The sequence below is a fragment of the Spea bombifrons genome, chromosome 1, assembly GCF_027358695.1.
Source record: "Spea bombifrons isolate aSpeBom1 chromosome 1, aSpeBom1.2.pri, whole genome shotgun sequence".
In the NCBI taxonomy this organism is placed as follows: Eukaryota; Metazoa; Chordata; class Amphibia; order Anura; family Pelobatidae; genus Spea; species Spea bombifrons.
Window position 1 is genome coordinate 81,873,458 of NC_071087.1, and position 15,040 is coordinate 81,888,497.

Genomic DNA, 15,040 nt, shown 5'->3' on the forward strand with positions numbered 1-15,040 from the left:
TGGAAACCTAGCCCTTTTTGGAGAAGTAGCTCAATGGAATTTGGATAAAACCTCCTTTGTAGCCTTGTACCTAATAGTGTTGTAAAATATTACACATTACAAGAAGAGTGTCAGCTCTTCAACTGTGATGCAGCTTTGAGATTCTTGTTTGTTGTGTGGAACTCAAAGTTGCATTTAAAGATGATCAAACACTACACACTAGATTACAATAAAGGGCCACCTCTAAAAATACAGAATTTTTTTTGTGAAAGCCACATCACAATTCACACACAAAATGGTTGCCTTTAAATTATTTTTTAGCAAACATGATAGGGATAAAAGTTGACAACAGGATTCATGCTATAGCAGGAATTTCACATAAGCACATGTGAATGACCAATACAGTATGGGGGAAAATGAATTATTGTCTGCTGTAAATAAATGGGTCACTGAGCATAGTTCATAGCGGTAACCAGGTCTGTTTTCCGCAATGGAGCAAGCGGCAGCTGCCAAAAGACTAACACCCTCAAAGGCTCACAAGGCCCTGTGCCAAAATCTGGGTCTCTTAATCCGCAATAAAAATGTAACTCCATAGGACATAGCTTAGAAACTATAAAAAGAGTTTTCCCATAAGCTTCACATGCCATTATCTGCACTAAAATGTATATATGGAGTCCTCCAACAGAGGTATGACAAGGTCTCTTTAACCATTAAAGAAGTCTCTGCCTTGTAACTTTTAAGTTTCGCTTTAAAACATGTGACTTTACATCCAGTTCTTCATGTACTAGAAACAAGCATAGAGGTTATTATATATAGCCTTTCATTTGAAATACATCTAGAAAGAAAATCTTGCCAGCCTCTAAAGAATCTTTTTATTGATGAGAACCATCAAGGGCTACTGGAGCCTTTCACTCACCTAGGTAAATACCACAAAAACTAACAGTTTTTTTTTGTTGTTGTGGTACTTAAACCATAGCTATGCTTCGCAAACAAAGAAAGCAAAGGGAGTAAAATCCTGAAACCCAATAAAAAAGAGACAGACAATTATCCCCTCTAATGCTGTAGGGGATTACAATACATTGTGGTGCACACCCCCTCTAGTACTACACAAGACTGTGTTAGATGATGGTCTTGTCCAGGTCAACCTTGACTGGGAGTGGTCCTGCCTCCTCACTTTCCTCAGTAGGACAGATAGTAACCGCAACAACTGGTTGCAAAGGGAAGGGCACGGGCTTCTCCACGTCATCAAGATATTCTTTGTCACCGTTAATGCTCAGCGGCTATAGTAAAGGAAAATGGAAATAAAGGATTTTGAGTTTCATTAATTAAATACAGCCACAGGTGTTACATATAACCATGGTATGGTTAGAATTAACCGTCACTTTTTCCACATTGAAATTAAGTTTGCTTGGCCAAAAGTACATCATTAAAAGTGGACAAATATGTACAAACTGTCTATATAGTGTCTTAGCAATTTATCGTTGATCAATATTTTACTAAATATATAATACCCCCCCATACATACAAACGGAACATCTGTATGTTTCTCTACTGTCTCTTGTGCATAGAGACATTATTTAGAAACATGCACCTGACTTCGTGTTTTATTCTGTGAATCTTTGTAACTAGATTCACACTTGGCCCATTAGTCTAAACTAGAAGGAATGAGAGGTTTGTGTACCCAAAGTCCCCATGACATAATGAATTCCATGTCCGCTTACATTTTGAAGGTGTGTATCACCAAACATTCAGTTGCTTAATTTTAAGATGCACACAAATTTCAGTTTTAATGTCATTACTGAAGAACAGTACCTGAGCCTTTATGTGTTGATCAGGAGCAGTCACTAGACTAGCACAGCTAAGCCAAAGCATCACCATGATAGACAAGAAGAGACAAGCAGCCAGAATCCAGCGTGGCAACCCTGAGCGCCTAGATGGGGTTTATTAATAGACAGGGATTTTAGCTATATAAAACATCACTTTCTTGGTGACAACAATATTTTAATTTAGAAAGCAACATCATTAATAATGAGGTCAGTCTACGCCCACAATGTTTATTCACATTTATGTGCACCAGAAATTCATTTGTTATTTGGAAACATGACTTCTTTTTCATGGAACAATGATAGGGGGTGCTTACATATAGACTACCAGGTAGAGCAGGACTTCCAGCCTATAAAAATCATGAACCTCTCCATGCCTTCAAGTTTTTTTCCCCCTGCTCTTAGTGAGCAAGCGAGCAGGTGTCCTTCGATGACCTTTTTGCTTTACAGAGGCTCCAGGGGAAGCCTATCAGAATACCTTGGAACTTCTGGGCTCTGGCTACCAGGCTATCTGGCTACACACTGCCCTTTTCTTTTTGCTCCATCTTTGTGTTACTATATTTTTTATCAGTGGATATGCCTGAATTCCTAAAACACCTGTTCTGGTGTTAAGGAGGAATCTGATGTGTCTTGATATGCACCAAATTATCAATGTCTGGTGGTTTTCTTATTTTGCCAGTTTTTTGTACTGTTTCGGAACTGTATCCCTGAGCAGAGTTGGATGGCAACCAGGGACCAAACAGCAGTGAATATCACCTCAGCAGGATATTGGACCACATGGTCAATAAAAACTGGATCAAGCCTGGTCAAAAACCCAGAGAACTGGACAGAACACTACTGGATAAAAGCTCAGGAGTAAACCACGAAAAGGGCAACATCCACGGAGGGTGCAGAGTTAACATAGGGTATGCGGCCCAGATATTATTTACAGGAGGAAGCAGCAGGTGCATTTGCCCTAGCAGCCTAAAGATGACCATTGTTCCTCCACTTCAGAACCAAAATTTGTGTCCTATGAGAAACTTTCTTCTGATAAAGATGAAGAAAAAAAAGCCCCAGGTTTTGGCAAAGACAAGTAAGTGAAAGGAAGTGAATCTTCTCTTTCAGAGCTGCATTAGGAAAAGTTAAACTTTCATGGTTCATTCTCCTTTAGACACCCTCATTAGAAAACAATGGATGTACCTAAGACAGAATCTGAATGCCTCTAAGAGGATGATATACTTTCTTCCCTTCACAGACAAAGTTGGTGGCCACTGTGGGCTATCCTGAGGGTGGAGAGCACACAGTAAATGGCTTATTCTCTGGAAAATGCTGTCCCAAACAACTGTAAGGCAGAGTGTGTTTAACAGAAGGCCAGAGCAGCTCCTAAGTTTAGTGGGAAGGAAGATCCTCCAAAAAAAACCCAAAGAGATTCTAATGCCAGGCAGATTTTGGTAGAGAAGAGGATAAGGATCTTCCTACCAGACTTTAGCATGCCCACCTTGGACTGGTGGAGCTCAGAACAATTGCTGGTGGTGTCCCAACTGCTAAAATGACATGAGAGTCTTTAGAAAAAAAACGCTCTGGTTCTTGTGCATGCTCATTTGAAGTTGCTAGTATAGAAACTGTGATACAGAGCCAGGTAATAGCTCTTTGAATATAGCGATAAAACCATTCCAGCTTATAACTTTCTGTTCAGACAATACTATTTATACTGTAACTTGATTCTTTAAGTTTGTAAAATGTATCTACTAATATAATTGATATAATTGCTGACAGTGTTTATTTCAAATATCTTACTATTACTTACGCTACGCTATCAATCTTCTAAATCAGTGACTATATGTGTATATTTTATCAGATACTACTATAGTTATGACTGTATGTTTTATTTTTAAGTTATTCAAAGTTATATCTTTTAGCTGTGACTCTTCCTGGGCTACCTGTGTTGTTTAAATCAGCTACACCTGATGCTGCTTACATACCCAAAAAATTCGGAAACTAAACTATTATGGGAGGTAAGAAATTAAAATTAATGTTGGTTGGTTAATGTCTTTAATTGCACTAAACATTTTTAAAATGTAGTGGTCTAGCATGAAAATCTCCAGTATGTCTCAAAATGAAAGCTGCTCAAGAACTTTCTACCTACTTGGACATGCAACCCAGGAAATCATGCTCTGACTGTGGTGCTTCCATATGGGGTAGCTTGTGCTTCACCTTTGAGTCCTTTACAGAAGGTTTCTCAATTTTGTCCTGGAGACCTACACAAAATTTAGAAGTTAGCTTTGTTTAAGTACCATACATATAATTCTAGGAGTACTTATTTGCTTTTACTTTATCTGCCACCAATCAAGATCAGAAAGTCTATGTTCTAGAAGCGGGAACAGCCTACCATGCAGTCCCTTTTGGTCTCATGTTTACATACCAAGTCTTGTTAATTTATTAAATACATCTCACTATACCAACTGCTTGAGATTGCCAAATAGCTTTACTGTATACAAAGCAGTTGTTACAGCCATCCAATTAATGACATCGTAGATAATGCTGTAGTTGTTAATAACAGAATTTTAATGGAATCTGGTTCTTAATCATGTGCAATGCATTATATTTTGTGTACACTACTTGGTCTCCTGTGTAGCCTACTTGTGACAATACATCCAACATATCTTGACATATGACATGGTTCCTTACCTGTGTGTGGTTTTAGGGTGTTGAGCTTAGATGACAGCCAAGTCTTCTCTGTGACATCTGATCTAGGAGCCTGAAGCTCTAGAACTGGGTACTCAATTTCTGGCTGAGACTATAAAAAGACAGACGAACAGATATGCATTTGGACTAAGAATGTAGAATGGAGAACTCTACGTTATGCTAAGCAAATTAGTAGATCTATAATTGTATTTCCTGGTCCTGGGGAGCTGGCAGCCCCTCTGCTGCAAGGTTACCAGACTCACTGGGCCAGTTGGGGAGATCATAAATCTCTTTAATACTGGTCCATTATCACTACACAAGTATGTGCCTAGCCAGATCAGCCTCCATAGTATCTTTACCCAACACTCAGCAAAGAGGCAGACCCTGAAGTGTGGGTAGGGACACTGCCCTGGTTCAGGCCTTAGGCCGCACTAAACATTTACATATACTTCTGCCTACTTACAACTAGGGGGGCAGTTATAGAGAAGGTTATAGAAAGACAGCGATACAGCTGCTTCTCACCTGGAACACCACTACTTTCCCATCATCCTCTTGCAAGTAGAAAGTCCAAGTAGAGGAAATAAAACTTTGAGCAGAGCTGACAATATCACTGCAAAATCCTGAGATCATGTCAAACATGGAGAAAGCTGAGGGAAGCCGGAGATCCAGGATCTGTGTTGTAAAACAAAAAAATCACAGGCTTTACATTATAGTGAACAAAAATAGGTAGAAGGCGCAGATATCAAGACTTCCGATATACAGATTTGCTCACTGGAAAAGGGATCTATAATAAATTGGCAGTATAAAAATTACTTTCATTCCTACCCTTACTTTAAAAAAAATATATATATATATATATATATATATATATATATGCAAACATCTCATAGACAGTTCTGGCAGGGTTCTGGCACCCCGAATCCAAGATGAAAGCTGCCAGCTGGACCTGAAGACTGAAAAACAAATTCATGTTCCACCAATAGCAACCTTTTACAACTTTTGGGACAAAATCGAACAGTTTGTTTCATAGTATTTTAGCGGCACAAGAATCGCTTCACATTCCTAAAGATGCTCCACAGAATTCAGTGTGAGCATTTACCCTAGAAGCTTGTTTACGGCATCTTTCAAGATTAAACCTAGTCCTCTGCTATTATTTTGGACTTTAATTTCTTATGAAAACACATATTCTAGCCAAACCTTTATAAAATCAGACAGATTTAGGCTGATTCCTGTATCCAATTATCTTACCTTATTTATTCTGCTTGTCCTCTGTTTGATCCAAGACAAATCATTTCTCTTATTTTTTAATTAGCACAGAGCTTGATGCATGGTAATGTTATCAGCCTCTGTCAATTTAATTCTGTAAAGCTGGCCCATACGCAGACATGCCTCTAGCTAACATTAATTAGAGTACATTCAATTCTAAAGTCTTTCATCACGGTAACACAGCCTGGGAATGTGGTATACAATAGTTTTGCCAAGAAAAATATTGCTAATAATCAGTTCCATGTTCACCCAGTTTAAAATCCAAAAAACGAGTTATCTTTTTTTTTTTTATTTTCTTTTGTTTTTATTCCACATTAAGTGTACTGACGAGGAAAGTATGTGACACATGTAGCTAGTGATCCCAGCTCCAAAACAGCAGCCATGCACTTTAAGAAAAAATTCTCACCAATGTGTGCCTACTTTAGCTTCCTGTGTGCCCACAGCAACCAGGGTTTCGTGCAGGCAAAGGCCATCTTTTGCAAATTTTCAATAAAGCATAACTGCATACTGTTTTTGTGGGTCACAGTAATGGCTACATGACACATACATAAAAAAATCACTCAAAATAAAAACAACGGGTCTTTATTCATCCAAATTTTAATAAAAGCAAGAAGCTGGGGATTTACAGACCGACCATAAAGTTATATTTATGGCAATGATACGTTTGGCTCAATGGTGATCATGATCTACAATGACAAGAAAAAAATAGATTACTGTAAAACATCACCAAAAATGGTCATATTCATATGTGGCAACTCTCTGGATTTCACCAGGAGTCTCTGGGAGAAGGACTCATTCACAGAGTCTCAGGGTCACTTCTCTCTTTCTTTGGGTAGGTGGAGGCGTGTTAGCTATGGCCACTTTCCCTCCTGTAACCCTTTGGCGAGGCCTAAGACCAATACAGTGTCTTTACCACCCTCTCTCCATCTTCTGTCCTGGGCAAAGGAGTACACTATTACATATAAGAAAGGACCCCTGGGGCGTTTATATTCCCTAAATCATACCTGTTATACAGGCTGTACTCTCACTACTTTACATTGTAGCAGAGTGTCATTTCTTCAGTGTTGTCACATGAAAAGATATAATAAAATATTTATAAAAATGTGACGGGTCTACTCACTTTTGTGAGATACTGTGACTTCACTTAATACGGTTCAGCTGTCCACTCCCCCCCAAAAGTGTGCAAAAAAATACAAATGTTTACTAAAGAAAAACTGACTTAATTTGCATTTAGGTGAGCAAACTCAATTATTTTATTACCGTACATAAAATGTATGTAGACAATTAGATCTGCATGAGAAGTGAAAATGCCCAAAGCGACAGCTATGGCAGTAAGCAGGATACAAAAAATGCAATATTTAAACATGAGGAAATCAAACTCTTTTAAAGTTTGTAGTTAATATTTATAGTTTTCTAAATGTTATCAGTAATGAATATATAAATAACACACCAAGATGATATATTAGAACCATAAAAAAGATGTGATTTTTTTCCACCCACATCCTGTTTTGTTTGATGGCTCAGAGTTTCTTCGTTTGCAGCCAACTTCAGCTGAAATGCCTTCCAAATCACAAAACTTAACACAATGATAAAAACTCTATCATACCGTGAAATGAGAAAGTAATGGGCAGAATGAGGGTAGGGAGTTGCATGACTCTATCACAGACATCTTTAGATGAAATGCCCTGAAGGCTAGGTAAACAGCTCTGACTCATGGTGTCTCCAAACCCAGAGTTATAAAAATAATAGTCCTTGGATACGGTACGTAATTAAAAAAATGTTCAAAGAGAATAGCAAACCTCTACACTGCATGATATCTCCATAGACAAACAATGACAGTAGAATGAGCTCTGTGACTTTAAACATGGCACTGAATGCCATGAATGTTCATTGAATGCCAACTGATACAAGTCACTTTGTGAAATTTCTGTTAGAACTGCCCAGGTCCGCTGTAAGTGCTACTATCATGAAGCACTATATTCATGTCACGCCGGCGTTCTTTCATAGATCCCCAGAGGAAATGCCGGCAGCAGCAGAGGTTACCAGAGAGGAGGATCCAGGTTCCCTGCAGCGCTGCAGGGATCTGGATCTTAGTCTTATAGTCAGACCTCTATTTGAGGTCTGATTATAGGACGACCTCTAATATAACCTTGTCTTATAATCGAGCAAATAAGGTAATACAACTGGATATTCAGTCTGAGTGGATGAGTGTCCAGTCTGCTATAATAAATATTATAATAAGTTACTTATTTATTTATTTATTTTAGCACCATAGTAGAGCTGAAACAACGAATCGATAAAATCGATAATAATCGATAACGGAAATCATCGATAACGATTTCCGTTATCGATTAATCGAGTGATCAATTCGTTGTTGGAGCACTCGGCTCCTTTTACTTACCTCCGCGAGCGTTCCCCGCTTCTGCTACACGCTCTGCAGTCTCCGCCTTCTTTTAGCTACGTGACGGATGTGACGCGTTCCGGAGGTAAGTATTCTTCATGTCTATGTGCGGTTCGCTCTGTGCGAGTGGCTCCACTCGCACAGAGCGGTTCGCTCTGTGCGAGTGGCTCCATTCGCACAGAGCGGTTCGCTCTGTGCGAGTGGCTCCATTCGCACAGAGCGGTTCGCTCTGTGCGAGTGGCTCCATTCGCACAGAGCGGTTCGTGAGTGTGGGTGCAGGGCAGAGTGGGGGTGGGGGTGCAGGGCAGAGTGGGGGTGGGGGTGCAGGGCAGAGTGGGGGTGGGGGGTGCAGGGCAGGAGACTGGGTGCAGGGCAGAGTGGGGGTGGGGATGCAGGGTGTGAGTGTGGGTGCAGAGCAGAGTGGGAGACTGGGTGCAGGGCAGAGTGGGGGTGGGGATGCAGGGCAGGGTGTGAGTGTGGGTGCAGGGCAGAGTGGGTGCAGGGCAGAGTGTGAGTGTGGGGGCAGGGCAGAATGTGGGGGCAGGGCTGGGTGCAGGGCAGAGTTAGAGACTGGGTGCAGGGGCACAGTGCAAAGTGCTGGGTGCAAAGTGCCAGTGCTGGGTGCAAAGTGCCAGGGCTGGGTGCAAAGTGCTGGGTGCAAAGTGCCAGGGCTGGGTGCAAAGTGCAAAGTGCTGGTGCAAAGTGCTGAATGCTGGGTGCAAAGTGCTGGATGCAAAGTGCCAGGGCTGGGGCAAAGTGCTGGGTGCAAAGTGCTGGGTGCAAAGTGCCAGGGCTGGGTGCAAAGTGCTGGGTGCAAAGTGCTGGGTGCAAAGTGCTGGGTGCAAAGTGCAAAGTGCTGGGGCAAAGTTTCTTGAACAGTAATAGTCCACCTCTTTTCAGAATGTTTGGGGTTATTTTGTTTCATAAATATTGTGTTTGGGTTCTTGTACTTTGAAAATATTGTTTTTTATTACATCATAACAAAATAAGAATGTTAATGTAAATTTTAAGTTGTTTTTTAACATCCAGTTCATTAAATTCTTTTAAATAAACGAAAAATTTGCATATTGTTTTTTTTTATCCGATTAATCGATTAATCGAAAAAATAATCGGCCGATTAATCGATTATTAAAATAATCGTTAGTTGCAGCCCTACACCATAGCTAAAGCTTTTGCTACCAGTAATGTTTAAAAATGTATTTTACACTTCACATCATCAAGCAATATCTGTTTCAATATTTGACATCTATCAGGTAAAGACTATCCCAACCTCTATAATGCGCTTGTACAACTGATACCTTTTCTTTCTGGCTTTCCATTTCTGGAAGCTGTTTCCGGCACCCAGTGATGCATCCATACTGTTCATCTGCTCTGACATAGGCTTCCACGCAAGCTATAAAACACAAACGTACGGTTATATAAATCTAAATCTCAAACTTATATAAAACATTTGTGATATATAATCACAATATTTTATACTGTTCATAAGGGGTTATTTATTAGTAAGGTGGGTTTAGGCAGACTATTAAATAATGCATTTGTATTATTAGATCACTTGGCTGTAAATGCTGTATTATAAAGTTTGGTCATAGCAGGAATGAGTAGGAAAGTTTTGACATAGTAGCAGGCTAAATAAAAACCCAGAGGATACTAAAAGATGTTTGCAAAAGAAAAGTCCACCAACGCATTGTGCAGTTCATCATAGATAATGACATCATAACAAAATTATACTTTCATATAATTATAATAATATATAAATGGAAAGGAAGGAAAACGTGTATATATATATATATATATATTTTCAATAAAATGTGGTGTTAATTAAAGTAGTTGAATTTTAGATTGTTTTGTCCTTGTCCTCTACAACGTTTCCTAATGTGTATTCTTATTTAATTATTTTAGTTGTACTCTCTTCTTTCCTGCCTTTGCAGAATATATTTTGCTGTTGCATAACATAGAAGTGTTTCCTCTCCATGCATACCATTGCTATGTCAGTAGTCTGTACCCCGCCATCTAGTGGTGAAACTGTGCAAAGGTCCTTGCTACCTATTCTAAGGCCTTTGTATATATATCGTTATATTTGTTATTATTATTATTTGTTTTATATAGCGCCATCAAGTTCCGTAGCGCTGTACAATGGGTAGACAGGACATAACAAGTAGCATGTAATATAACAAATTGACTAACAGAGACAACAGGTGAGGAGGGCCCGGCTCAAACGAGTTTACAATCTAGAGGGATTAAGGGTGTATTACACAATAGGTAAAAGTGCCAGTGTAAGGGATGGACCAGCCACACTAGTAAAAGTATTGCAGGAGAGGGACTAGGAAAGGTGAGCTAAAGGAATATGGGAGGGTGTTCATGTGCTCTATATATATATATATATATATATATATATAAAAAAAAAATTTCTCTGCCAGCCAGGTGGTACCACAAGCTTTCTAAAGCTAAAAGTGGTCAATTGGTCAAAGAGAGACTTAGTAGAGATAAGCCATTTGTGTTCTCACAGATGAAGATACTACACCGGAAACCTGGTGATCTCCCTCCTGCCAGAAGCACATACTAAGGGAAAGCCGGCTCCGTATAGAGGTGGATGCTTAACACACAAACCGGCTCTGGTGAAACCCTAGGCACCAGGATGCATTTCTTAGTCACCATGGCAACCTGGTGCCTGAGGTTTGTCAAGCCCTGTGTTATACATGAAACCTCCGAGAAAGCTGAGTGAGGTCTCAGGTATGTTACTGTGTTCATTGGATATTAATAAGACAATGTCGCAGGGCAAACATTTTACCAAAGAAGGAGAAATTACAAATTCTCAATACCAAAAACTCAACTGTGTATTGACACTTAAACAAGTACCTTCCCTTCTTTTTGGTTCCGATCTTCCTATTGAAAGGATTGATTGTCTGATGTATAGAATCCTCCGTTGGGGTGCTTTATCGTGATAAACAAGGCCTCATATTTGTTTGTGTAAAAGTGCAAAACTTGCATGCTCATTTATTTAAAACTACAGGTCATCAAGACACTCAAATACTACATTGGTACATTGGGCAGTGTATGTATTGGTGGCTAGATAGTGTAGCTGAGGATATACACAGACAAATCTATGTAATAAATACATAAATGTAATATAAATTTACCCCCAAAATAAGCATGTGTGTATCAAGACGTAACCAACATTAAGCTGTTAGAAGGAGGGTTTACATCCCATTACCATGGATGGATTGGCTTTATCGTCAAATAATGCAACCTTCTTTCTTGTAGACTAAAACATTTATACATTCTGAAGAAATCTTAACACCTGTCACCAGAAAACATACACAATATAGTTTTAAGATGAAAAGAAATGCTACCTGACTCGCATTCAACTCTTGTAGTGTTCAGTTCAGAAGTTACATCAACAAAGTGACATATTGAGAACAGCCTGCATCCTCTAGAACAAGCTCCAATGACATCCTATAGGAAAGAAAGCAAAAGACCAAGTTAATAAAGAAAAAGTTAATGCCAATAGGGAATATATTTAAACTGAAACATCGTACATTTGTGTTTACATTTTTTAATAGATGTGTCATGTACAAAGATGCTTTCATTTATTCTTTCTTAAAAGCGCTGATACTAAACAAAAATGGCACATACATTTTGCAGGCGTTATGTAAGGAACATACAAGTCACTCATTTTCAATACTAATTTGGGGACTGTGAACTGAATTAGATTCATATCAACAAGTATGGTGACCTTTTTGCTCTCACTTTTGAGGACTACATTAACATTCTGCGCGATGGGAGGTCCACTAAAGCTCAACAGTCCACTTTAAAGGAGAGACAAATGGAAAGTACTGTATTTATATAAATGCATGTACAAATGTGCGTGTTTATTACTGAACTGTTAAAAAAAATAATAGGGAGTGGGGGGTACATGTGACTGATTCTTGCATATTAGCAGGGATCATATTTTGGGACTCCGCCAGAACTGCACACTGACGTCAGCGGGCGGTCCCCCATTTAAAGGGGAAATGGGCAGAGAGCGGGGCGTGTCGAGACCCCGCTCGTGCGGCCCGGAGGATTCAGGTCTTGACCCGGAGGAGCAGCGCTCACCCGGCAATCTCCGGGTCAAACCTGGAGAGTTCCCAGGTATGCATATTTTCTTTCCAAGAGGCTGTCCTGTCAATATGCACTATATGGACAAAGGTATTGGGACACCCGACCATTACTCCAACAAGGGCATTGCATTCTAAATACATATACATTAATATGTACTTGGTCCCTCCTTTGCAGATATAACATCTTCCACTCTTCTGGGAAGGCTTTCCACAAGATTTTTGAGTGTTTCTGTTGGAACTTCACAGAACAGGGATTATGTCATAACTTGGTAAAAAAAATGGCTTGTTTGTTTTAATGGCCTTGTGTTTGTGACATCTAAATGAGATTGGCATCTAAATGAGTTTGGCATATATATATATTATAAATGAGTTTTGGCATATATTCTGATTTTCATGACAAAGACGTCCCATGTTGTGCTTCTATTTTACATGTACCAGGTTCAGGGTATTGATTAACTATGTGAATTTAAGCACAGAACAAGCAATTCAAACACCGTCTTTTTCTTGATGCTGAGGAGAGAGGCAACATGAAAAAGCTGTCCGCAAGGCCTCTTTCTTGGTTGCGGTGCCGGCATTTCATACTGAGCGCAGGAATATGACGTCATATTTCGGCGCTCAGCAGTGATGCAGCATGCACTGCGACAGAGCAGCGAGACAGAAGCAGGTCTTCTGCAAGGTAAGTGAACTACAAAGGGGGGAGAGGGGGTAGATTGTGAGAAGCGAGGGGGGTTGATTGTGAGAAGGGAGGGAGAGGGGTAGATAGTGAGAAGGGAGGGAGAGGGGGTACATATTGAGAAGGGAAGGAGAGGGGGTACATAGTGAGAAAAGGGAGGTGAGGGGGTAGATAGTGAGAAAAGGGGGAGGGGTAGATAGTGAGAAAGGAGGGTAGTAAGAAGATTGAAATAAATAAAGGGTGAGAATGAGTGAGAAAATGAATAAATTAATGTGTGTATGAATTGTGTGAATGAGTGAGAGTATGAATTAATGTGTTTATGAATTGTGTGAATGAGTGATAGTATGAATTAATGTGTGTATGAATTGTGTGAATGAGTGAGAGTATGAATTAATATGTGGATGAATTGTGTGAATGAGTGAGAGAATTCATGATGTACAAAGCTGCCGGAACCAATAAGGTTCAACAAAAGAGGAATAGTAACTTAAGCAGAAATAATAAGGCAAATCCGAAGAATATGAAGCTGAGGCATCTGCTCCCACAGCACAGTTGGAACATACATATATAATGTCATAGGAATGACCATGCTCAATCTGATCATCAGCTTCAGTCACTCTAGCAACTGACAAACATCATGTTCCTGTAAAATTATTGTGTGCTAACTCCCTTTCAATAACAGTATGTAATGTTCCCCATGTGTCATCTTGATACCCCTCCATCACTGCTATTTTGTACTCTTTCTAATGCTAGACACTTCTGGAATGGTATATTCACAATTGTTATGTATACAGAAAAGCTTTGTGCTATATTTTATTGCTAATCACAGGGGACATGGGATGGGATATGCATAAAGCTATCCTGAATCTAAGACAAGACCAAGACCTGATTAAGGTCTGAATCTTTACATCAGGAAGACTGGGCAGACTAAATGCACAGAAGGATTCTTATCTGCTGTAAAAATTCTAGATTTTGTATCACTTATTCTTTTTTTAACTGTTCATCTGAAAAATAATGGACACTCAAGTCAATACCTGTTTTTCTATAAACCTATAGTTTCCAGGATTGCATTCCAATGCACAGAATGTGTTACATAACAAAGTCTCAAACGCAATGGCTTTGTTATCGATTTCTCCAGTAAACAGAATTAATGATCCACTGTGGAGAAATGACTGATAAATACATCTTACCCTCAGTTTTTCTCTGGCCCTTGGCATGGGCACTTTAGACATTATTTCCTCACTAAATAAACAACTATTTAGGTGTAATTACATGGAACATATGTGGTGTGTGTGAGTAGGTTTGCCAACCTTTGTTCTGCATGATGTGACAAGAAGGTGTTGACATCTAATATGGTTTTACAGCAGCAGACATCAAATGTAGCTTCAGAGAGCCATTCTTTCTTATAACATAGTTCGCAAGATATGTTTAGCCATAATCCTGCAATCAGTACCGGCCCTAGCATCCTTGGGAAACTAGGTCTCTGTTGCCCTCTTGTATGCCCTTGCTTGCTAAGATTGATAACATCATGCCCCCTACCAGCTCTGTGCCATAGACAGCCACCAAGCTTGCCTGTATGGCTAGCCCAGTCTGCAACCAGTCCCTCATTCAAATTAGAAGAAAGCTTTCACCTCTTCTTCTCCCTCAACATTCTAAGTCCAAGTTATGAGGGCACCAAAGAACAACAACGCCCTACATCTACATCTCAACAAAAAGTTGAGATTACAGCATTGTTTCATTTATAGGAAATCAGATCAGCTAATAGCTTGCAGGAAAGCTTTCTAGGCATGCATGCGCGGAGGTCTTATTACTCCCCATAAAACTCTTGCATAAACCTGTGCTGGAGCTGGCTGGTCAATGTATATCTAGTATATGAGCATCTGTTCACTGGAAACAGCTGGAATCAGGGAAAACATTGGAAAGGTTACATTCAGCTATCATATGCACGTACCTTGAATTCCTAATGTGTAACAAATTTGTAAAAATTCAAAAATCACAATGAGGGGTTCCATAATTCTGTACTGAACATATGGCAGATTGGAATATATAACCAAAACCTCCTTCCAACTCAAATCAAAAGTATTAAAACATGTGAATGTTTCCTAAGCTCATATGTTAAGTAATATGAAACCTCATA

The 15,040-nt window shown here is 39.5% G+C and overlaps 1 protein-coding gene across 1 annotated transcript in view; it reads right to left on the reverse strand.

Moving 5' to 3' along the window:
* Positions 1-55: 55 nt before the first annotated feature.
* TMEM59L (transmembrane protein 59 like) overlaps positions 56-15,040 on the reverse strand; it is a 17,364-nt gene continuing 2,379 nt past the window's right edge. The window contains exons 2-8 of the mRNA XM_053465714.1: positions 11,487-11,589; positions 9,432-9,526; positions 4,989-5,138; positions 4,470-4,578; positions 3,928-4,039; positions 1,792-1,909; positions 56-1,259 (exon numbers count right to left, since the gene is read on the reverse strand). Of these exons, the coding sequence (XP_053321689.1) occupies positions 1,098-1,259; positions 1,792-1,909; positions 3,928-4,039; positions 4,470-4,578; positions 4,989-5,138; positions 9,432-9,526; positions 11,487-11,589 (849 nt within the window). The 3' untranslated portion in view covers positions 56-1,097. The remainder of the gene's footprint in view (positions 1,260-1,791; positions 1,910-3,927; positions 4,040-4,469; positions 4,579-4,988; positions 5,139-9,431; positions 9,527-11,486; positions 11,590-15,040) is intronic.